General features: G+C 42.8%; 1 protein-coding gene across 1 annotated transcript in view; it reads left to right on the forward strand.

Moving 5' to 3' along the window:
* Positions 1 to 268: 268 nt before the first annotated feature.
* Positions 269 to 25,016, forward strand: part of LOC126153873 (protein split ends-like) — a 360,157-nt gene continuing 335,409 nt past the window's right edge. Inside the window, exon 1 of the mRNA XM_049916099.1 lies at positions 269 to 471. Coding sequence (XP_049772056.1) covers positions 389 to 471 — 83 coding nt within the window. The 5' untranslated portion in view covers positions 269 to 388. The remainder of the gene's footprint in view (positions 472 to 25,016) is intronic.

A 25,016-nucleotide genomic window follows, 5' to 3' on the forward strand; every position in this document is an offset into this window, starting at 1 on the left:
AGTACGTTACTGTACAGAGCACAGGACAGCACAGCGACGCTTCCCTATACAGCCCTGTTCTGCACTCTGAATTCGACCCGATCTGATCTCCTTCCCCGGTGGCGGCCTCCCCTCCGTGACACTCTAGCAGTGGACTCGTCCAGTCGGCTGCGCAACTCGCGCGAAGCAAGTTCATTCCCGCCAATGCGACGTAGCGTCCCAGTCGGCGAGCCTAGCAAGGTTTTCGTTCTGATCCCGCCACGGTGACGTCACTCAACTGTAGATTAGTGTGGAGAACCACAGCAGTAATGTGTTGTGCAGGAATCGCCGGATTTATTATGTTTCGTGCGTACGTTTTCCTGCCGAGAGAAGCTACGTGAAGGTTCCCCGATGAAGAGTTCAGCGCAAGATGGTTAGAGAGACTCGTCATCTGTGGGTCGGAAATTTGCCGGAGAATATCCGTGAGGATCGCATCCGAGAACATTTTAAACGGTATGTTGTTTGGTGCCAAGGGAAAAATGGTGGTGATACCAGATCAGCATCATCGAGTGTTGTTGTCTTAGGTGTTTTTTGTTGTTATGGTGTTGTGGATGTGCTAGAAGGTGCCAGTGTGTGCAGTGTTTCACGACGTGAGTTGTTTTCAGCTTCGGAATCTCCGACAGCGAACATCGAACTCAGGCCTGCCTACTCCGGACGCCGTGAGTCCTAACGAACAACATAAACACAGATCATTTGTTTTGGATTGCTCCTTTTTATTATTTCAGTCTATGATGTTATTTGTGTAGTAACTAATTTTGAAACGACAGTTTCGTCAATGCATGCTTCCCCACCTTTATAAATGTCTTCTGTTGTTTTGGTGTTTAGTTCCTCGAATTGTATGTAATCGTGGAATTTCAGATTGAGCAATACCTACGTATAAGGTCGCATTTCAATATTTTCTCTATAGTGATACTGTTACAGTTTGTAGTACCTTATTACACAGTTTCTTTCTTCAGTGGTTCTCATTTTGTTATTAACGTGCAAGACAAGTCGCTAGTGTGAAATTCCAGAAGCACAGCACTAGGGGATAAAATCAGACTAAACACCGCTGACTGTTATGCGTGTGATTTTAATTTTGTTTTGAAAGTGATACAGAGGAGGCGGCAAACATGTATGACGTAGTATGGTGGGGGCGCTGTAGCTCTCGAATGCGGAAAGCCCGAAGATCGGATGCAGATATGGCAGCAACATAGTAGATACATTTAACTAATCTTAGCTTTCAGGTTAATGGTGTTTATTCGTAGTAGCTGTCACTCTGTAAATTGTGAAGGAATTGTCAGGTCCTTTTTTTGAAATTAGCGTGTTAACTATTCATCGAAATGCGACCTGTCCACGTCATGTATACACATTACATATATGTCAGTGGTCTGGTGTATTCGTTTAGATTTTCAGCATATCTGATGTGCCGCCCACTGTGTAAATCACCACTCCCTCCCCTTTCTGCTATCATTTCTTTTAAAAACTGTCATGCATCATTGCTTGGTGAATTAGAGGCAAGGGGGTATTATATTCAAACAGCTTATGCTTCTTCATAATAATCAATATTTGGTAGTCAAGTATTTAGCAGTTATAATTTTTGTAACACTATGTCGTGATTTCTCTCTCTCTCTCTCTCTCTCTCTCTCTCTCTCTCTTAGTGGTGTTATGTATTCCTTTATTTAGTAGCGAGCAATGTTTGAAACTGTATAGGAAGATATGGTTAACATATAGTTTACAATCAGGGTTTCTGCCGATGTCAAGTTTACTTATATAGAATGTTTATATATTGTGGAATGTTTTGTGGTAGGCTGTCGTGCAAATTATCAATCCTACACATCTTTGTCATATTTTTCTATGTGTGTTTCTTTTAAGATCGAGCTAGTTTTCGCAAATAGAAATTCATTATTGAATAAGTGACATTTATCATAGATTGATTTAGAATACGACGATTCAGATATGTAAGGCAGTTCATGTGCGTTTCGCGATATATATTGAAACATGGCCACAGAGATTAGGTTGTTTCTGAAGTGACTACGACGAATCCACATAAGTGTTGCGCGCACTTTACACAAAACACGTGGAAATTTTAAGATAAAAACTTAAATGTCTTCTTCATTGGTTCTTAGTAGCCAAGCCGTACTTGCTTTATTTAGATCACGTATCGAGTATTCCTTCAAAAGTTCAGTGAAGGCAGCCATAGTAGCGGAAATCATATCGTAAAGATGGTTTGCCGTATCTACGCCATAGGCCGAAGTACGTGAGGTTCACATTTTGTACAGACTGTAACTTTCTAAATGAGTTTTGTTTACTAAACTGGTAACTTTGTTATGGTGTTCTATGTTTGTTGAAATTTTTAATATATGCTATTTCTCTCGACCATTATAAACCGGGAGAATGTTGTAAAGCATCCCGCAAATAACCAGAAGTAATTTTGTGAGTGATTTTGTAGAAGCAAGATGCATAGTGAACTTTGGTGGCTTAAATTTGCAGTTGCTTACGTGAGACTATTTGTAAATATTATTTTGTCTGCGTGTTTAAAGATTGCCCACAGTTATATTTGGTAGGGGTAAGACTAATGAACATAATTTTGTCAAGTGACACTCATCTACACTGTAAGCGCGCAGTAAGTTGTTGTTACTCTTTTAACTTTTAGACCGAAGAGTATGCTGCTGCCACCAAGACATTGTTCGTGGCAAACAGGTTATGGCCAGTACACACCAGTTATTCGCAGCGTGTATCATTACTTTTCTACAATGTGGTAGTTGCCTATGAACGAACGCAAAGTACAAATGAATTACAGACAAAATTTGCAAATAGAAAACTGCATAGGCTTAGTGTTCACACACACGTCAAATGGGTCTCTGTAAGCTATACTGGATAAATACCGAGTGACAACCTATTTGTAAACGTTTCTTCTAAATTTTGGTATGAGATTTAAGAAGCTGAAATAGTTAAATGTGAAATATTGCGTATCTCTTTGGAGACGATTTGCTACATGCCCTACTACTTGTCCAGTTCCCTTAACAGAAAATAATTTCATCTTTTCATTTACGAACGCTATGGTTATTTATTGTTCTGGAATACGGTATTTGTGAGCACATATTAGTAAGGCATCTTTTGATATGTCTATTGATTAATTTCATGTTTATGGTATTTTGCATAGTGCACATTTTCGCACAATTGAGTACAATATTTGCGTGCTAACGAACCCCGGAGTTCATGGACTTTGTCTGTTGGTGGTAAATGCAATATTTGTGTCTGACAACGTGAGTTTCATTCCTGACAAATTTTTATCTGTATGTCACGCCATGGTTTGGTTACTGATTGAATTGTACTCATTAGGATAGATTGTTGAGTAAGTCTGAGTAATAGGCCAAGAACGCAATACCATATTTGCGCGTATAACGTCTTTCGTCTAATTCTTTAGTTTGGTGTAGGCATTTCGTAGTGGCGGGATGTTTATCATGGTATTCAGTGACTTAATTTGTCACGCTCTTATGTTATATTGGAATCTGTTTCCACTGAATTTGTATTTTAGTTTCTTTTATCACACTTTATATTCATATCATACAAAGACTCCATTAACACTGAGGGCTTTCTAGAAAGGGTTCCAATCCATAACACAAAAATTTACTGATCAAATGGGAATCGCTTTGCCGTAGTATTATTTTAAGGACTGTAGTTCACCAGTTGTAAAAAGTTTGTAAAATGTAAAACAGTGAAACCAGATAAGTTTAGTGTGGACTCACGCATAGTATTTATAAAATAGTAGATTCACAAGTCTGATTTTCAGTGATTATTTAAGATAATTACGTTTCAGAGGAATACTATTTTTGGAGCAGTTAGTGGTCTTGTTGCTTGAGCGATTCGCAGATGTCTTCAGTTTAAGTATACGATTTTGCCCTGGTAGTTAGATACAAACTTTGGTACCACTTACCATTAATTGTTGCAGCGAGTATCCATAATCGATAGTGTGTATTTTTGGAGCAGTTAGTGGTCTTGTTGCTTGAGCGATTCGCAGATGTCTTCAGTTTAAGTATACGATTTTGCCCTGGTAGTTAGATACAAACTTTGGCACCACTTACCATTAATTGTTGCAGCGAGTATCCATAATCGATAGTGTGTGTTTTGTTTAGCAGTCAGTAGCGACTACCTCAGTTCCGTTGGTTACCCACAAAACCGTATCTAGTTTGTACTTCATTGCTTTTTTTCTACCCCTAGTACGAAATTTTTGTTGATATTACGCTGGTAAGACAAATCAGCGATCATCAATACCCAGTTTCAATGTTTAGGAGTGGTTTGAAAGTGTCACTTAACTTCGCAGTAAAGGTATCTTGTATGAATTTCTTCACTTCAGATAAGACATTATCTTCCATGAAGGCATTTCAGATTTAGCATAGACTATAAATAGCAACGGAGTGTAAACCTGCCAGAAAAGTGAATTTTTGTACCAAAACGTGACGAGGACCAGGACAGTTGCTTTATAGGCATCCTTATAATTTTTTATCATCTCATCATGTCTCTAGGACATTTTCAGATTTTCATTAAACAGTGCTTCTGCGTTATAGGCACCCTTATAGTTTTTTGAATCCTCTGATCACGACTCAAGGACATACTCAGATTTTTGGTAAACAGTACCTCTGAGTCGAGGTAATGCCCCAAGTTTCCCTGTTGTGAAGTGTACGTACATTTTTTAATAACCATAACCACGAGGTATGGTGAACAGTGCCAAACGTTATATCAGCACTGTCTTGCATCTTTTACAGGCAAGCACGTTTTGAAGGAGTAGTAGTGACGTTAAAAGAACTTTGTATTTTCATTTGCAGAGCAGAGACACGGAAACAACCGATATCAGCAAATCACACTTATTATTAGTAAATGCGTGCAAACGAGTAGCATTTTACATGATTCGGAACTCATTAGGCTACCTGGGTCAGTATTAAGAGTTTCAGTTACGTGCGTTTTCGCTCGCCACTCCATTTGGTTGCATTGTTCACAGTAGCCTAAACCGTTTGGTTATTACTTCCTAGTCGCTTGCTTTCCTTTTATGTTTCAGCTGCGTTGGCTCCGGACTGGACTCACGTCCGTGACGGGTATTCGCCACGCTCTGTTACCCTCCAAGTCCAGCCACACCGGCAATTTCTCGATACGAATCGTACCAAGTTGCGACCGGTCTGTATTTCGAGCCAATTTCTCGATACGAATCACGCCATTTTTTGAGCGGTGTGTATTTTTTCCACTTAACTGGTTACTACAGACTAGTGCCCATCTTTAGGACACAATATCAAACCGACTGCACGAACCCATTGCATAGGCCGTAAATTATCCCAGACCATTGCGTGATTACGCACATATTCGTCCTGATTTTCGTTTTCCACTTGTGTAAACTAAGATTTTAGCCGAATTCTGAATGCCGTTTCCGTTTTCCTTTCATTGCCTCTGTCACTAATAATCCATTTGCTCGCCCCCTACTATACAACTCGTTGTGCTGAAATAGTCCCAACTATCCTGTAACTGTCTGTTAGAAAGTATTCTTCAGTTTCTAATCATGTGGCCATTAATGACCTTTTGGAATTCGAACTTTCGGTGAGGTGCTGATCATAAGCTTGTCATACTATGTATCCATATTTGAACATCACCGTGTTGCCATCCACCACATGTACACAGTAGTGTTCTCATCAAGTAGTTTACTGTATATTTCATAAATTACTCTACTTTGTTGGGTAAGCATGGGCAAGAGAAGATGCTGTGTCATATTCAAAGGAAAGTCAAACCAATACTGCTGAATGCAAATTCCGTGCATAATACCCCAACATTTTTGGTGCGAAATTGGGAAGAAATGTAAATCGCTGTGCTGAGAAAATTAACGAACCCAAATGACAATTAACAAGTAAACAGAATAACGAGTGGTTTTTGGAATTGCAGATGGCTTATGTAGTGAATTATTCACCTTCTGCTAGTGTCTGTGGTTGGTTCTGAGGATGTATCTTTTTCATGTGTTCAGTTTTATCTTTCGTAACCAAAGGAGCTATAAAATACAAGGAATACAGTATTTCTCATTCGTAACGTATGTGCCAAACCATGTTTATTACCCGGTATTGTACGCTGTCTTTCATCTCTTTGTAAAAGCCGCAACAACACTCCCAGGAGATTTTTCAAATTTTCTTTAACGTTGATGTTGCTACAGACGACTTTTGTATAGTAGAACCTGGCCTCATGTTGCCGGTTTTCTTGTCGTGCCCCGCTGTGGACGCCTACGCGCCGTTGGTGAACAATGGCGCCCACTTAACCGGATCTAAGGAGGTCACACGCCTGCTGCTCCGTGACTGGCTCCTGTGGCAGGTGAGGCTACCGAATCGAGGGCATCCGGAGCAGACACTGTTAAGCCGTGCCTGCCATTGCTGGCGTTTCTCCGTCATTAACAGTTGATGAATTATCGGACACCTATGTAAAACTGGCCACAGTTCGATTAAAATGTTGTTCGATCGCCACTGAGGAGCAGAAGACGTCCAGTTACTAGAGACGGATGAATACACACACTTGTGGAATAGTTGCCGATTGAAGCTAGTGCATGTGGTTTCAAGTGATGTGTGACTCATTCTTCCTTGAAAGTACAGCGATTGTCCCGTTATAAAAAGTTGTAAATCTGACTGCATGAGTGGCATCAACGATTATTGCGACAGTAAACGTCCAACGTGAAAAGATGCATCTAGCAACTCTTTGGACCGAAGATAAAAAAAAAAAACAAACGAGTCTGTGCAATTGAAGAAAGTTAATTTCGATGACAGTGTTGTGTAAATAGCTCATCGGTATTGGCCACAAATCATATAAGGGTTTACGAGACACGTGCAACGAGCTTAACCAACATGCATTTGTAGCTGTTAAATGTTTTTACACCAAAACAGGTTTACCTGCTGCATATAGTTTGATGGTCCTAATTTACTGTCGTCGGGTTTTGATGCAGATAATGACCTTTTATCTATATGCTTGACATTATCAAGTTAGGAGGCGATATGAAGTAATGTGGACACAGAAGTACAATGCAAACAGCCAAGGTCGCTGTAGTTTGCTGAAACTGGTCATCACTGTAAATGCCGTACTATAGCGGTCATAGCTGATGGAAGTTGTACTTCTGTTTCTGCGTAAATCCTTTTATATGTCGCCTCTCAACTTCTTGAATGCCAGTTTTCCAGTTTAATCAGTTAGCGTATTATTTGGCCTCATGATACCGAGTTAACCATTCCACCACAGAAAAATCCGAGGTTGTCACATGAAATCGAACCCGGGGCCTACTCATCAGTTGGTGGCGACACCAACCACCAGCCCACGGAGGCGGCAACTTGGTTATACAATATAGGTTTTTACAGGTTTGCCAAAGTGACATCATAGTGACGTCAGTGTATCCCTGTAGAAGACAATGCTCTGCTTACATCGATTTGCTTGTCGTAAGTTGGCATAACTCATGTATCTGTGAGCGTGCTTGCCTGTCGCCTAAAAAACTAGACCCCTGCCCTGGAGGTGCCGGGAACTTTCATCCGGGTCCTCATGGTCCGTTGTCAAAATGAGTGCCGGGGGTCTTTCCCGTAGTTGAAAGGCAACCGGGACGAGGTATCCGTCGTCCCTGCAGCTACTAGTGCCGCGGCGGATAGAACGGCTACACTCCAGCTGCAGTCAGGCCTTTGAGGTAGATGAGTTCCAGTAACCAACCATCCCTCCTTCGACCTGTCACAGTAGTATTCAGAAACAACACTGTAGAGTGGTGCTCAGAACGAAAGTAACGTTGCACCACGTTTTTCTCCAGTGTATCCGGGCAAGAGCTGAGGAAATACTGTCCCACAACATCTGAAGTGTGGACTGTTGCGCGGGTGTGATATAACTAGACTACAAAACTTGTTCAGTGACAGTTACTTCCGTGTGTACCCTATTTTCAACTAATTTGTGGCGAGGGTTGGTAGCAGAGCGATTTACTGGATTCGTAACGCAGTAATCAAGGTAGTAGACTCGCGTTCGAGTGGGATGTGGCTCGCACTGGTTTCACGTTCAAGAGATTTGTGGCGAAAATCCGCTCACATTCCCCAGGTTTAGGTTATCCGTGGTATCTTTAAATTGGTTATGACAAGTTTTTCGCAAGGAGCGTTCGATTACTTTTCCATGTCCTTTTACAGTTCGAACTTGAGGTAAGTTTCAAGTGTCCATGTCGTAGACTTGACAAACTCATGTCTCCTTCTGAATTGCTGAATTACATGCGTGTAGCTCTTGATTTATTCAGCTAATTTCCGTTTTTGCATTGATTAGTGAAGAAGGCACTCGAAATGTAAGGTACAATTGTAATGTGCTCAATAAGTAAAAACTTTTTACAAAGTTTTCAGATATAATGTACTTAAGCTGAACGTCATATAGTCGCGCAAACAAAAAAAAGAAAGTGTATAAGCAAGTAAGACCTCAGAAGTTCATTACCCTTTGAGTATAGTTCGTCATTTTTAACGCTCTTGGCGGAATAATCCAGCGGAAAAACCAGCTGTTAGCTGAGAATTTCATAACACAGTGTGTTTTTATTTTTTATAACGCAGAGTGTACGTAGTACACTATGTTTGGTACAGTGGTTTTTGCCTTCCGGTAGATGTTGATATTAGTCGATGTATTACGTTTGGAAAATCATATCATTTGTATCTTACTAGGAAATTGGATGCACATTTAACTGCACATTGCGAGAAACCTGTAGATTTTCTTACGATTGTTTGGCAAGTGCTCTCTATTCAACAATCGTCAAGTTTCAAGAAAATACAGCGTTGACAAAGCATTATTCATTTCTTTCCCAGCAGCGGGAATATGTCTTCGATGTTAAGTCGCAGGTCTCCTACACGCGCAAAAGCTGGGTATATAAGGCGGCAGTATGGCAGAGGAGAACGTTCATCGCCGCTGATACCTATCGCGCAGCGACATCCCGTTAGCGAGTGTGGCGTGGACTCTTGCGGAACGGGATCAATGAGACCGATCTATTCTCACGTTGTAGGAAACGTGACTGTCCGATCATAGATGTGTGATGACGTAACAAGCGGGTGGGCACGCAGAGGTTATATAACAGTCCAGCGTTGCCACGTTGGACGCCGCCGCCTGCCAGTCTGAGCTTGGCTGCGCTGGCGCGCCGTTGCCACGTTGCAGCGACAGCTGCGCTGCGCTCTCGGACTGGGCTATTTGCTTTGGTTTCTTGCTGGCGCGCTGTCCTGCGCCTCCGGCATGTAGTCTACCGCGTCAGTATCGCATGCAGTGCCCCGCGGTATCACAAACCGTGCATTCTCAAAACTGGAATAGTTCGTGTTCAGTATTTCGTTCTTGGTAGTCATAGGATAATTTTAGTTTTTGTACATACGGGAGTCATTCCTGTAGACTGGTGGACATGAACTTTCACTCTTGGGTGCTAGGTAGACCAACATAAATTTCTAGAATTAAAGATATATTGTTGTATGACGAACGCAAGTTGTATCGAATGTGGTTACTACATATATTCTGGATTTTGTTACTCAATTCGTAGTATGAAGAAGATATTTTTGTCGCAACCAAGTATTTGCAACGCCTACAGAACTGCTAAGAAGTTAAAAATTCGTTGTGTGATTTGGCACGAAATTTTTAACGTTATGATTGTAAATTTCTTCCAGTTATCACCCTTGTTTAGCAGTGAGCAAATTTCTGTGCAACTTCATTTCAGAAGTACACAGTTGGTGCTGTTTGTTAACTAACGATGGAGCAACGCAGTCCAACAGTTCCCGCTGACCATGGTGTCGCCCGTGGCTGTTTCTCTCGATTGTAGTACATCGTTACACCTGGTGTGGTAACAGAGGAACACGCTGCTTTTTGGCGCCAAAAGACTGCTGACCTATGTAAACCCGGACTCTCCAAATAGTCTGTTAAAGTGAATTTCGTGCCGTCCTCTTGCACGATGACACAGCCCACGTGTGGTTTCCCTCAGAAACTGTTGTCTTCGGATATAGGGGTGGGGCAGGCTTTAGTAACACTCCATGTTATGTCATTGGTCAGTGAAATCGTACGGCGGCTGTGAGCGATTTATTTGACGTTGTTATTACAGAATTGAATGAGTTACAATAAATCTGTGGCAATTCATGTTGGTTCGCACTATGACTTTTTTATGAAGTGAAGTAGAAAGCGACAATAATTCTGTTCACTATGTGATCTTCCCATTTTTCTCTGCATGATTAATGATGTATTTTTGTAGATGTACAACTCATCATTAATTTACCCTTACCCTTACACTGACAATCTCTGTACAATGGTTGGACAGAAGTATAGAACATAAAAACCGCAACACATTGCCATGCCAAGTACGGTGTAGGAAACCCTTTGGCGTTCGAAACAGCTCCCAGCTTCACTGAATGGATAAATAGAGGCCTTGTATGGTTTTCAAGGGTATGTAACACCATTATTCCTGCGAAATAACGGCAAGTTCAGGTAACGCTGATAGAAATGGATAACAAGCACACCCTTTTCTCTCCAAATTAGACCATGAAGATTCAATAATACTGAGATCTAGTGACTGTGAAAGGTCAGCGGAGATGGGACCTTTCATCCTCGTGCCCACGAAACCATTCTTGGACGATCTGAGCTGTGTGAACAGGGACCCTGTCGACGTGGAACGCAGCACCACCATTGGGGAACAAACATGATGCTTTGGGATGGACCAGATCAGTCAAAATGCCTACATAATTCTTGTCAGTTATGCGACATGGCAACTATAGGACCCATGGAATACCACGAGATGCTGCCCATATCACCACCGAACCTACGCCGGGTTTCGCTCGTGGGATGTAAACTCTGCCGGGTGTTGTAAATAGTGTGAAACAAGACTGACCCGACCTAATGACTTTCGTCTATTAGCCCCATTCGCGTTGTTTTAGTGGTGACACGGTTAGCGAATACGACTTGTAGTTCTGCCGTGACTTTTGCAGCTGTCGTCGTTTTAGCTTTCGTCACAGTCATCCTTGGTGACCTCTGTCTAGATCACTCTACACAAACATTCTTCCGCATTGTTACTTTGCGGATGATGTTTTTTTTTTCGGTTTTCCTGCATGCTTCGATACGATGCCTCTTGAAACAGTGAACAATACGACTTAACTTACGAGCACCATCAATTTGCCCACTTTGGAGATCCTTTAGCCCCGGCATAATATACTAGTAACCGTACAGAAATCGTTCAGGCTACGACTGACACGACCTACTTAGGACATTGTACAGGATCCGTTCGTAGGCAAACACAGCAGGCTTAGCTAGCTAGCATTTTCGTTTATATTCAAGCATGCTTCGTCGCTGTTTTTCCATATTGTTGCCCAACCCCAGTATACGTGAGTCGTTGAAATCCAAAGAGGGAAAAATGTGTGTTTATGCACCACATTTCATTTCACTCGTTCTTATTTATTGTACTTTGCTAACTGATTAGCGCAATATTTGCATTTCATAAATTTAGGTAGCTATGTGGCTCCTACATTACTGTTCTTGGGCGCGTAGTATTCAAAGAGAATGATTTGTCTCGGAATATCAAAACCTCTTTTTTTTTTACCAGGGCAGTTTTGTTGCAATTTTCATTGTAGATAAAAGGATGTTAGTCTTGATGCCTCACTTTCAACGGAACAGATTGTTCAGTATAAAGAATCACTTGCCACAGCACCTAGCTTGACACTTTACTATCATTAAAAAGGTATAGTGTCAGTTCTTACGGCATGCATGTCAGAAAGAACAGACCACTGCGTCGATCCGCTGCCGTATATGTATACACTTGACGAAAGAAATTGGTGACAGATGAAATATCTCAACTCCCCATTGCAACAAAATTCGGAAATTTCTTTCGACAAACATTTTCCTATCATGTCGTAACGACGTTTACACAGAACTGTGACCAGAGACTAAAATTCTTGTATTGTGTGTTATTTGTCTTGGCGAATCTGCACCATACCTTCAGTGCTACATCATTCTCTGGCGATTCTGTATCTCTGAAGTGGACTCTTAGGAATAGAACTAATGTTTTTAACTCAACTCCCTTGCATATATATGCTGCACTACTATTCAGTTATGTATCAAATACTTGAGTCTTGCAAGTAGGAGGTGGCCTATGTTTTAGAACTCTAAATAGATGCTTCAAGGTGAGTCTCCATTTCTAACTTTAATACGTCCAGACAATCATAACATTTCTTAGTATGGGGCAAATTGCACGGATTGCTTTCGTGTCTAGCTTTATACGTCTTTGTTGCAGATACCACCGAAATGTCTGTGAAGATTTTAAAACACATACATTTGTCCCTGTTCTCTTACAAAATCTTTCCAGCGACGTTGGCAAACCCGTATTTTACGGGTGAACGATGTGGCATGACAGCTGTGCCGGATGTTCAGTCGACTGTTGTTTACAGCACTACGGAAGGGGCTTTTCCTGCATGCAACTCTCCCCCCCCCCACCCCACCCCACCCCACCACCTTTTTTTCTTCTGTAGTTGACTGCCATATGCTGCGCGTACAATGATAGGCGCTTACTGTGCGCAGACTGGGGCTGCGTCCCAAATAACGTAACCATTAGCTATATATACATATTAGGACATTGCTGTGTTGATCATTCTGATTGTTCGGGCATCACAATTTACGCAAGCACGTGTTTGGTACGTTGTTTCCCTGACTGTGTTAAAATATACATAAAACTACAACGAATCAGTCCCTAATGTAATTTTTTTTATTTGCGACACTTTCCAAGGCGTTCCACCAACATCAAGTGACAGTTTCAGTAGTTAGCTCAGGTGTGTTGTTGTGCATTGCTCCTTGGAGACCACCTATCTTGTAATATCTGCAGTCCCGTGCTGCTTCATTACGTACACTCCTCTATATATTTCGACATCGTTGGTTCCCCAGGGGCAGTGCACCTGAGTCAGACCACCGGTTGTTGAACAAAGCCTGCGAGACTCGTCACAATTTCTTTTTTTTAAACGCTTTAAAATTTTCGCACTAATCGCGTTGTGGTCTGAGTAAAGAATGGAAGACTCAATACGGTATCGGTAACACCGTATTCTAGGATTCTCGCCATTTTATTCACGGTGAATTTGGCGTGATATCCGTTCTCTTATGGAAACCAGTCACTTTGTAAAATGAAGAATATGAAAAAGGTATGTATTTAACTCGGACGTAACTTACTGGTTATGATTTAGTATACGAGCGTAAAAGCTAGCGCCGTCTATTTGTGCAGTCGATAACAGAACTAGCCGCATCTGTACTGCAACAGGCGGACGCGCTCCGCCGACAAAGGCCAAAGGTCACCGTGAACGGTAAAAGGGGTCATGTTTTCTCAGGGCATCGCCAAATATTTACATTTTGCGGAAGCGCGTCACAGTAGAGATGCCTCCATTCTGTTGGGGAGGCAACGTGTTCCTGTGCCTTTGCCGTGGGAAACGCAACGCAGTCGCAATACCACAGCACTCGCTGCCAGGAGGAAATGAGAACATTTCTTGGAACACTCGTTTGTAGTATCTTAGTGGGCCTTAGATAGAATGGATTATCAGTCGTTTCAGGAGAGAGAAAACGAAAATGGGTCGGGCTATTAATCTGGGTATCGTAGTGCAGTACTTGAGGCGGCTCGAGAATGAGTACAAAGATTCCCTTGTTAGGCAACTGATTCCTGTGTGCTCTTGCGACATGTGGACTGCGTTATTTGCAGCAACATTAGATTTCGTTTGTGCCAACACGCTCAGACTCCATAGATCGGAGAGCGAAAGAGTGTGTGTGTGTGTGTGGGGGGGGGGGGGGGATGAAAGGGAGGGGGGCCAAATGTGCGCGTACCATCTTCTAGACACGGGTAAGTGCTGCTAAAGGTAACACATTGCACGCCTGCGGAACGGCCACAATTCACTTCTCTGGACATTTATAGTATCTCCTTTCAAGGAAGGATGCCTGTTAAGCCTCTGAAAACAAACCAAAGGCTGAGCTGATAAGTAGCACCACCCAAAGATGATCTAATAACTTGTTTTGCTTTGTAGTGTTTCTAAAAGGAGAGAGGTGTCGCAGTGCTTACGACAGGAGACACGCTTTCGACACAAGTAGAGTTAAATGCTCGTCTGGCTATCATTCGTTCGACTTTTCTGTGTTTTTTTTGACGCAGATCACTACAGTGCCACCTTAGTTCCTGAAGTAAACTGACTGCTACCTTACCTCACTCTTCATCATCTTACCTCGCTGACGACAAGATGTTAGATTCTTAACCCCAGCCCCCTCTCCCCGGTCATTTGCGCTCGATATCATAGTTGATTTTCCTCCACATATCTATACTTCTTAGACAAGAAGAGAATAGAAGCTTTCGAAATGTGGTGCTACAGAAGAATGCTGAAGATTAGATGGGTAGATCACATAACTAATGAGGAGGTATTGAATAGAATTGGAGAGAAGAGTAATTTGTGGCGCAACTTGACTAGAAGGGATCGGTTGGCAGGACATATTCTGAGGCATCAAGGGGTCACCAATTTGGTATTGGAGGGCAACGTCGAGGGTAGAAATCGTAGAGGGAGACCAAGAGATGAATACACTAAACAGATTCGGGAGGATGTAGGCTGCAGTAGGTACTGGGAGATGAAGAAGCTTGCACAGGATAGAGTAGCGTGGAGAGCTGCATCAAACCAGTCTCAGGACTGAAGACCACAACTAGTACTATACTTCTACGAGAGCAATTGGCATCGGTGGCTTCGTAACTTTTTAAGTGCTTTTTTTCGTGATAAAACTGTCACATGGTTTCTTTCGGCTAATAGTACTAGCAAACAACTCGATATACTGGTGTACTAACGTGGGGAGGGCGATTTGCTTCTCGAGCCTTTGACCCCTATGTATTTGTTCTTATAGCGTTAATGCGGACTTGAGCCATATCCGTTCAAGAGCAGCGAAGCCGTACAGCAAACAAATCTTGTTGGCACACGCTGCTCTGATCCTGTTAACGAGAATAGTAGAGTCGGCTTTGGGAAGTCTCCAAATACTGGTAGGAATTTATATCCAGCCTCCGATCATTCGTTACTGTTTTCGTGAAGGTTTTTCGTTCAGGATTCTAAGACTTCGGATTTGGACCACACTGTTCCATGCCTTCGAGAATGTGAAAGTAATAAAATCGAACAAAGAGGCTTAGATTACTAGAATTTCAAACGAATAAAACAGTCGAGGAAAGAAGTCGATTGGAAACTTGTGCAAGAATCAATATGGTTCGTGGGTAGTGCTGAGGAACGTGAATGTCATAGGTAAAATGGCAGTGGAAAGATTGATGGAGCTGAGAAGTGCGGAAGAAAGCATCTGAAACATACAGGTGTAGATCATTAGACTTGCCATGTAATATGTGTTCACCGATGAAGTAAGTGGAACGAGACAGAAGCAGGAAAATAACCTACTTGGCCTAGTGCTGGGAAAGTAATGTATCTTCATGTTTAGATTGCAGGAATGTCGACCTTAATTATCGTCGCTTGCTTAGGAAAGTGGCATTGTACAGAATATGTAGAAATAATTCAGTTTACAAAAACAAATATCAATTTTTTCGGCACAGCTGAAGCATAAACTACTGCAGTTCGTATGTGGACTTACTGTGGCCCAGGATGTGCAGAACGCTGTCCAGTCGTGCTTTCTCCAGTCGCAGCGTGGGAAGCTGTTACGGACGTTACTTGTTCCAGCTTTACCGAACAGTATCTGTACGCTGTGGCTTGGTTCACCCACACACTCGTAGCTAGTGCAAAACGCAACTCACCGAAAACGTTAAAGTACGACTTAGAAAAAGGGCTCTAAGTTTACAAAATTGTTAAGGCTTTCGTGGCCACTTGTTGACAAACTGCCTACGTCGGCCGAAGAACCCGAGACACAAGCCAATAGGCAGCTCTAAGTTTGCCCGATCGAAGCTGCTTTTCGGCGCTCGGGTCACGAATTCAGGAAATGACGTCACATGTGGTCTCTCAGAGGTATGTACTGCAGAAGATTCACGGATGTAAGGAAATACATTTGTTATCGGATGGCACCCGTATCAGGAAGAGCAGCAGCCAAAGAGCTAACGGGCCCATGAAAGCAGTATCCGGAGACAACAGTTGCGTTGCTGAGTTTCACTTGTCTACTAGTGTTAAAAAGGAAATAGTATACCCTGGCGTCATCACTTTCACTGACAAATACACAGAAATAATACACCTCTCCTACTTCCAGTATAGGGGCATGTTCTGCTTTATACCGTGTAAGAAAGTAGTATTGAAATTTGTTGTTCCATAGACGGAGAAATTTGGAGCGTGCTAGTACCCGCGCGATCGAGTAATGCCCTGTGTTCGGATTACTATCTTCCGTGCTTGATTTGATTGAATATCACCATTTCCTCATAAGTTTTTGAAAATGGTATGAAATTGTTTTTCTTCTGAGATAAACAGCCTGCCAGACATTGTACGTACCCAAAACTCAAGTGTAGGTCATAAATTGTACGGAAGCGAAAGATTCTTGTAATCTTGACTACCCCTTCTCACGTTTCCCACTTGCAGAAATAGACACGAAGCACGAAGGGTGCGTTTCGGGGATCTCTAAATGCAAGCAACTGGAAACCCCGTTCACGTATGAAATATCGAAGGAATTGTCATGTTGTCGGTAGTTAGTACGTGACACTGAATGATTTTCACGTGTGAACAAGAAAACAAACACACGTAGTTATAACAAAACAAACAAAAAAAAGTTTAAAAGAATGCGGAAAATACGAGTGGTAGGGTTTTACCTTCACGGCAGACAGTATGAAAAAATGTCATACATATGTAGCGTACCTCAAATTTCTAACAACTATATCGTAATTCACAGTTTGCGCTACAGATCTTCACATATACAGGATGACCCAAAAGTCTATAAACGTTTTAAACTTCAATACTTCACGGTATTAGGTAGAGAGTTAAAAATTGACACATGTGCTCGAAATGGCATGGAGTTTTATAGAAACAAAAAGTACACAAAATGACCAACAGACGGCGCTTCAGATGACAGAGATCAGTAATTAGCGTAAAAATTGATTTTTAGCAAAGGCAATGTTCTCTATAAAAAATGCTCAACATGTCGACCGTCTTTCCTCAACAGTATCTGTAGCCGAGGGACAGTGATGTGAACAGCACTGTACATCGTATTAGTAGGTATGGTGAGTGACTGCCATTCGAGGTTCTCTTTCAGTGTTGCTAATGAGATCGGATGATCGCGCAAGCCTTGAAACTTCATGTAGCCCCGCAGCCAATAGTCGCACGCGTGGAACTCTGGTGACCTGGGAGGTGAAGCATGTCAGAAGTGGTGGCTCGGCATGCGATAGTCACCAAACTGTGTGCGCAAGAGATCTTTCACACAAGTAATAATATGGTGTGGACGCCGTTCTGCATAAATCTTACCTTTCAGAAGATGTTTATCAGCTAGGCTAGGAATGATGCTATTCTGTCACATGTCGGCGTACCTCACAGCCGTCAAGAAAAAGGGTCCGATCACGGTTGATGTAAATCCACATCACACCGTGATTTTCTCGTAATGCAGTGGGGTTTCCATGGCAGTTCTAAGATTTTCAGTAGCCCAAATTCTGCAGTTGTGGGTGTTTACAGACCCTCGGAGCGTGAAATTGGCTTCTTTGGAACCCCATTTTTGGAAGGTACTGACCTGTTGCTGTCCAGTGCCATGTGTGTACTAGTATTTGCACTTTTGGCCTCAAAAAATTCCGTGTTATTTCAGAAATGTGTGTCAAGTTTTACCTCTACCTACATATTACTTGAATAACTGCATTTTCAAATGTTATCCGACTTTTGGATCACCCACGAAATCGGGAATGCAAATAGCAAATAACTTAATCTGTTGTTATTGGATTACTTGTCAAATTACATTTATACTAAAGTACCTGGTGTTTTTTCTGTTGTCTCTACCAGCATGCCAAGAAACAAGCATAAGCATGCCTATCTGCAAATATTACTTGTCTGTAATGTCCAGTGTAAATTTTATGTTGGGGTATCTAACAAACTTCTTACATAACTTACGGTGAAGTAACTAAATTCGAACGAGTAAATAGTTTGGTGTCATTGTCTAAATATTATTTTGCATAAGCAGGATGATTATTGCAAGCAAATTCAATCGGATCGGAATTTCATCAGCTAATCACATATCCTTGGGCCATGTAAATCAGTGCAGATCAAGAACGGAATGCAGTGGGCCTTCAAGATTCTTCCGTCCCGAAGGCATATCCTTGAGCTCGTCGTCAGGCAATACACAACAAACAGATCCTGCTCTCGCGTTAATACTAGAGCGCCGAGACTTAGCTGCTACATAGATCTGCTTATGTATATTTCGCACACCGTGCAGCGAGATAGAAAGGTAACAAACGACTACCGTTTGCTCATTATACATAATGCAAGCTTCATGAACGCAGCAAAGAATGGGCGCAGGCAATAAAAGGCAATATGTTGTTGATTGTGTATACCGAACACAATGCGGTCCCATGTTCATTCCATGTTTTTTATTGCTACTTTTCTTTGGTTCTTTCTCCACATCAGTCGTCAATAATGACATTTGCGCTTAAGACTACGAAAAATAAGAGAAATTATTGTTACTAAACTCGTTATTTTTTCCAAATCAATTAATTATTGTTATCGTAATTGTTTTCCTGATTCTGGCGGATTCTTGTGCATCTCTTTGGGAGCAGTCGCAGGGCCATTTTCATTAATATTGTAATGTGATTGTAATGCGGCATCTATCCCACAACGAAAAATTAATATCGTATTTGTGAGCAGAGTCGCCAGATGACACAGCGAGTAATAAAATCAAGCTTATCATATAGGACTTCGTCTTACGGGATCGTGTAGCGTAATATAGATTAATATCTTTCGAATTTCATGTGATTCGGGATTTCCTTACCATAGAAATTGTCAAATTATAAACTTTTCCTCAGTTTATCAATACTTGATTATTACTGCAAGAACATTTTTGCTTCTGGCGTTTATAACGAATCTACCACCAGTTCCTGCTTATCGTTGCGGACAGGGACACAGTAGTACGTAGTGCCTGCCGAGAGGCGGCGGCATAATGTGATATATTGCTTGTGTAATAGGAATGGGTCTCAGATTCAAATTCTACCCCAATCTTACAGTTTTACGTTCCTACTCTTTCCCTAAAAGCTCGAACGTGGCTAGTCTGATTCTGATCGTGAGTCGTTGTCTTAAACTAATTCAGAACGAACACTAGGCTGGGTGTTAGTGTATACAACACTTAGTTACTAGATTCCTCAAAAGATATTTGCGCCACCACAGCTCAGAGAGGTCAACCTTTTTACTTTACCATTTTTTTCTCATATAATTTGAAGTATGCGCCAGACAGTGGTGTACGCGTACATTTGCTATACCGAATGCTCTTACACCCGAGTTAAACGAGCTAAAACTGCAAACATACTGTGTTTAATCTGCTATCTCGGATAATGTAGCTTTCCAAAACTTTCTTTCGATTTAGTATTATCCCCCCAACCACAAAAAAACAGCTGACGATCCACATGTGCTAACAGAAAAGATACAAACGAAGATCATAAAAACGCTTTGTGCCGATAACCCGCTTTTATTCAAGACACATAAGAATCGAAAGTTACAGCAATGAGAAGTGGACTTATAATGCGAAACCCATTAAAAAACACAGTTCTCGATGGTCCTTTAGTCGCAGCCTATCGTTGTTCATTATCACGGACTGCATTTTATCTGAGTACCTGTCAGAAACTTTCAGGTATTCCGTCGTAGAGTCTTCGACGGTCCACCTAACGATTTCTGACAGTTTCCCAAAGAAAATATCGTGTTTGATACTGAAGAATGAACTGGTGTAATCCGGAATCATCGTCAACTACACCGATGTCCAAAATTAAAGCAAAAACCAGGTATTTCCCCGCCCTGTGCCTAATTCACGATATAATATTACGATTGTGTTCTGCACGGAGGATGGCATTCTGATCAACGGACAACCACGTCAACAATGATGATGTCAAGGGCACCTATCAAGCGGGGTAGTGTTTGCAACGTAGACCCACATTCACAATCGCTGTGTACACAGTCATATACGGTGCAGTATGACACAGAGAACACGCCTGCAAATTCCCTGCTGTGGACAGCCATAGGAAGAATGGAAATAGGAGAGTCGGAGACTGACGTGGCCCCATAGGTTAATGTGAATCGTTACGTTGTTTCTCGGATGAGGCGACAGTTTATAGTGACGGAAACTGTATCCCGGAGACCATGACAGGGCCGACCACGTTTGATATCAGAAAGAGTGGACCTTTATGTGGCAGTAAGGTCACGACGGTACCGTCTTAGCACTGCAACTGGCATCTGACGACGCAGGCTTCACTGGACATGTTGAATCGATGCAAACGGTGTACGAAGGATTCGGCTGAGTGGCCTTTGTTGTTGGGGACCGGGTGTACGTTTACCTCTGTCGTGCCTTCACAGAAGGGAACGTCTAGAGTGGAGCCGTCAACATACCACCGGGACGCCCGAACAGTCTGCCAATGTTCTTGTCACAGATGAGTACCGATTTGGTCTGAGAGTGATTCTCGACGGATTCTCATCTGGAGGGCACGTGGAACACGATATCGGGACACAAACATTGTGAAAAGAGACCGGTATCGAGGAGAACCTCTAATAGTGTGGGCAAGGATTATTTTGACCACTCGAGCACCTCTTCATGAGATTGTGCGTATGAATCGGCAACGTTTCATTACTGTCAAGCACAGTGAGAACATCTTGGACACCCATGCGCAGTTGTAGCGAGATGCTGTGGGCCCACACTTCGTACTGATGGACGATAATGTTCGAGCTCATAGAGCACGGGTGGTTGATGTTTTTTTGGAAACACAAGGTATTGCACGCATGGCGTGGCCTGCTCGCTCTTCCGATTTGAATCCGATAGAGCATGTCCTGGGTGCACTAGACGACGGGTAGCACCACTTAAGCATCTACCAACCACTCTTCAAGACTCTGCAGGAGGAATGGCCGTTATTGTCTCAAAATGAGACGGATGACGTCATTCACAGCATGTTCTGTCGTTGTCAGGCCTGTATTGGTGCCAGAGGTGGTCACAGCCCATACTGCGCACATTAACCAGTTGTCACAATGTGTGTGCAAATCCGTTCTGTTGGTAGAAAAACGAACATTTTTGTCTACCGTTATGCATATTGCAGTTGATTATGTTCTGTATCCTTTGCATTGTTTCTACTTTAATATCCTCTGTTCGTACTGTTTTGTGTTAAAATAAACGCAACCTTTTAAAATTTCCGTTTGTTGTTGTAATTTTGGAGACCAGTATATTCAGTACGTTGGGAAAGCTTCTAGGTTGACACAAAATGAGGGTTGTGGTAGCTAGCAACGGAAAGGGCGACACATGTCGGAAAATACCAGAGGAGTTAGACATGTTGAAGGATACTAGTAGACATGTTGAAGGATACTAGAAGAGTTAGGAAAACACTGTAGTGGAAGACTTATTTATGATCGTAGAGAAAATGGAATGGAGATGTGCGCCACATGGAGCTAGGCGACTGTACGGTAGATGGACCGACGATGGTCGTGAGTTTATTGCAAGAGATAAGAAAAGACCACACGGTGACGTAACGGAATGCGGGACACACTAGGAATCATGGAGAGGCAACATTGATTGGAAGCAGCCTATATCCAACAGTGAATGTCCAACAACATCCCAAAAATAAGATTCCGTGGTAATTAATTTGTTGGCGGGACACCTGTATTCTTAATTGCATCCTAGAACTAATGGGTAGTATCTCTGGAAGTTGACATTATCAAGCTCACATATTCAGGATATGGAACGTGTGCCTTCAGAATTTTGTACTTGGTGCCATCTGTGTCGACCTCTGGCCTTCTGGGGCGGGAAGGGCTGCAAGCGATAGGGAGGCGTAAGCGAACACGGCGACGCAGGCCGCAGGCGAGAGAAACGGCATGCCCATTGAGGAGGGATGGCTGGCGAGAGCCGCGTTTCGGGTTCCTTTGTTTGCGCTGGCGCACCTGCCGCCCCCCACTGCATTCCACGGCGGCGCTGTACAATGGCCGCGGACAAAGACGAGCAAGGCGCGCCGCCCGCTACCTGCACCTGAGCCAGCCAACCCAACCTCGCCATTTCTCCTCTGCGTGTTCTCAGGGGCAGGTTTTAGTTAAATACAAATATCCGCGATTTCCACCTTGGCGATTTCATTTTAAAAAACAGCTTTATATTTCACTGTTTATTTCTTGTATGGCGTAATAAGAAAAAAAATATAAATCGCAAATTAAACAAAAAATAGCACGAATTCACTACTTCAATGGAAAATTGTTTTTGACATAGAATTCCTCCTTCACAGATCTATATCAATGTCTGACGCCAATTAAGAGCTTCATCAGGACTTCACTCCATTTTCCAAAGTTTCTTCTCATGGAATGCTGTTTGACAATGCTCCATCCTCTACTCTACTACTTGCAGTCACGTCCAGGGCCATCGACGATCTGTGCACGGTAGCTCTAGTTCTGGTGTCACTGAAACGGAACATCTTATTGCCACAGAGATCTGCGGGATGTCAGGTAGTATTTGGAGCGTTATGCAGTACGGCATAGATAAGACGTACTCTTGGAAGTACGGGGTCGCTAAGCTTATTTTATTATCTAATAACGCAATAGTCGTGTCAGGTCTGGCGGAACGATGTTTGCGGTGGCATGGTGTCAGTGAGGGTTTCAGCGTTCCATTTGCAATGTATCTAGTAGCACATCAATTTTGCTGGTGGCGTGCTCGTGCACACTGATGTACAATGCTGTGGATAGTGCGGTGGCGTGTAGGATATCTGCGCCCCCCTCCCACACCTCAACACTACAACCCAAACTGTTCCTGTCACTTGTTTTGTTATTTTATTTTACGTAGTTTATATTACAGTGCAGTTATAACTAAAAGTTCTTTTCGGTACAACTCTCACATTTCGAGGGAAAATCGTCTTAAGTATGCACATATTCTACACTGAAGAGCTAAAGAAACTGGTACACCTGCCTAATATCGTGTAGGGCCCCCCCACGAGCCCGCCTCAACACGACGTTACATGGACTCGACTAATGCTGAAGTAGTGCTGGAGGGAATTGACACCATGATTCCTGCAGCGCTGCCCATAAATCCGTAAGAATATGAGGATGTGGAGATCTCTTCTGAACAGCACGTTCCAAGGCGTTCCAGACATGCTCAATAATGTTCATGTCTTAGGAGTTTGGTGCCCAGCAGAAGTGTTTAAACTCAGAAGAGTATTCCTGGAGCCACTCTGTAGCAATTCTCGACGTGTGGGGCGTCACATAGTCCTGCTGGAATTGACCCAGTCGGAATGCACAATGGACATGAATGGATGTAGGTGATCAGACAGGATGCTTATGTACGTATAGCCTGTCAGAGTGGTATCTAGACGTATCAGAGATCCCATATCATTCCATCTGCACATGCCCCACACTGTAACAGAGCCTCCACCAGCTTGCCCAGTCCCCTGCTGACATGCAGGGTTCGTGGATTCGTAAAGTTGCCTCCATACCCGTAAACATCCATCCGCTCGATATAATTTGAAACAAGACTCATCTGACCAGGCAACATGTTTCCAGTATTAACAGTCCAGTGTCGGTGTTGACGGGCCCAGGCGAGGCGTAAGGCTTTGTGTCGCACTTCTGTCACGTTGTACGATTCTCTTCAGTCGTCGTTGTTACCGTTCTTGCACTTTTTTTCCGGACGCATTGATTTCGCCGGATTCCTAATATGCACAGTACACTAGTGAAATGATCGTGGGAAAATCCCCACTTCGTCGCCACCTCGGAGATGCTGTGTCCCATCGCTCGAGCGCCGACTATAACACCACGTCCAGAATCACTTAAATCGTGATAACCTGCGATTGTAGCGTCAGACACTTGTGTTATAGAGGCTGTTGCCGAGCGCAGCGTCATATTCTGCCTGTTTACATATCTGTGTTTTAATATGCGTGCCTATACCAGTTTCTTTGGCGCTTCAGTGTATGAAACACGTTTGTTCTACGTTTGTGAATGTAACAATAGGGTTAGGATGCAGATCTGGTCCCAGCGAGAGCGGGCAATAGATATAGTACATCATTTCAGTCTTTAACAGTGATAGTGTGTGGGTGAGAGACTTGAACTGCCCGGAAGCTGGTCCTATGAATTCTGCGAGTGAGACGACGTAAGGAACATCTTCCTTACAGTACACGCCATAGATACTGGAGAACGGTGGGTCACAGTTTGCATGAAATGTAAAACAGACCATTTCAGGACCAAATGAAAATTCTTGTTTTCACGGGTCATGTCATTCCAGCATGTGCTCAGTGGCTGAAATCGTTAGATTTTACGCCCCGTGGATTACATGGCCCTTAGCAGGCTAAGAAAATGTGTGTAATCCGACTACGGATTTGCTCAAAGGACTGTTGTCAGTCAGGAGCTCCCGCCGGAGGTTCGAGTCCTCCTTCGGGCATGGGTGTATGTGTTCTTAGCATAAGTTAGTTTAAGTTAGCTTAAGTAGTGTGTAAGTCTTGGGACCGATGACTTAGCAGTTTGGTCCCATAGGAATTCACACACAAAGCCTCAGTCGGGAGCAAAAAATAAATAACAACGTATAGACGACTTGCGGCTGTCCGGGTCTGACACTGAGATGATTAGAACAGCGTTTCACATTCCATTGCACCGGGGAAATTCGCTGACTTACTCTCAAGGTGTTTGTGTTAACTACTGTTAAGATGAATCGATATGCCACATTGCTATCCCGTCGCTATTACAAAGTACCCAGACACTTCTATGTAATGCCGAACTGACCACTAGATGTCAGAAGAGGTAGACGCACCAGTACAGGAGGAGGCGGGGATTATAGTGTAACAGTAACAACAGAGTGGGTCGGTTAGGAGAGCTACCTGACTAACAACTATATAAAGGACACTTCAACACTTCTAATCCTGCCCAAAACGTTGCTGGTGACGCAATTGTGAAGTGGAA

Source organism: Schistocerca cancellata, chromosome 2 (assembly GCF_023864275.1).
Source record: "Schistocerca cancellata isolate TAMUIC-IGC-003103 chromosome 2, iqSchCanc2.1, whole genome shotgun sequence".
Classification (NCBI taxonomy): domain Eukaryota; kingdom Metazoa; phylum Arthropoda; class Insecta; order Orthoptera; family Acrididae; genus Schistocerca; species Schistocerca cancellata.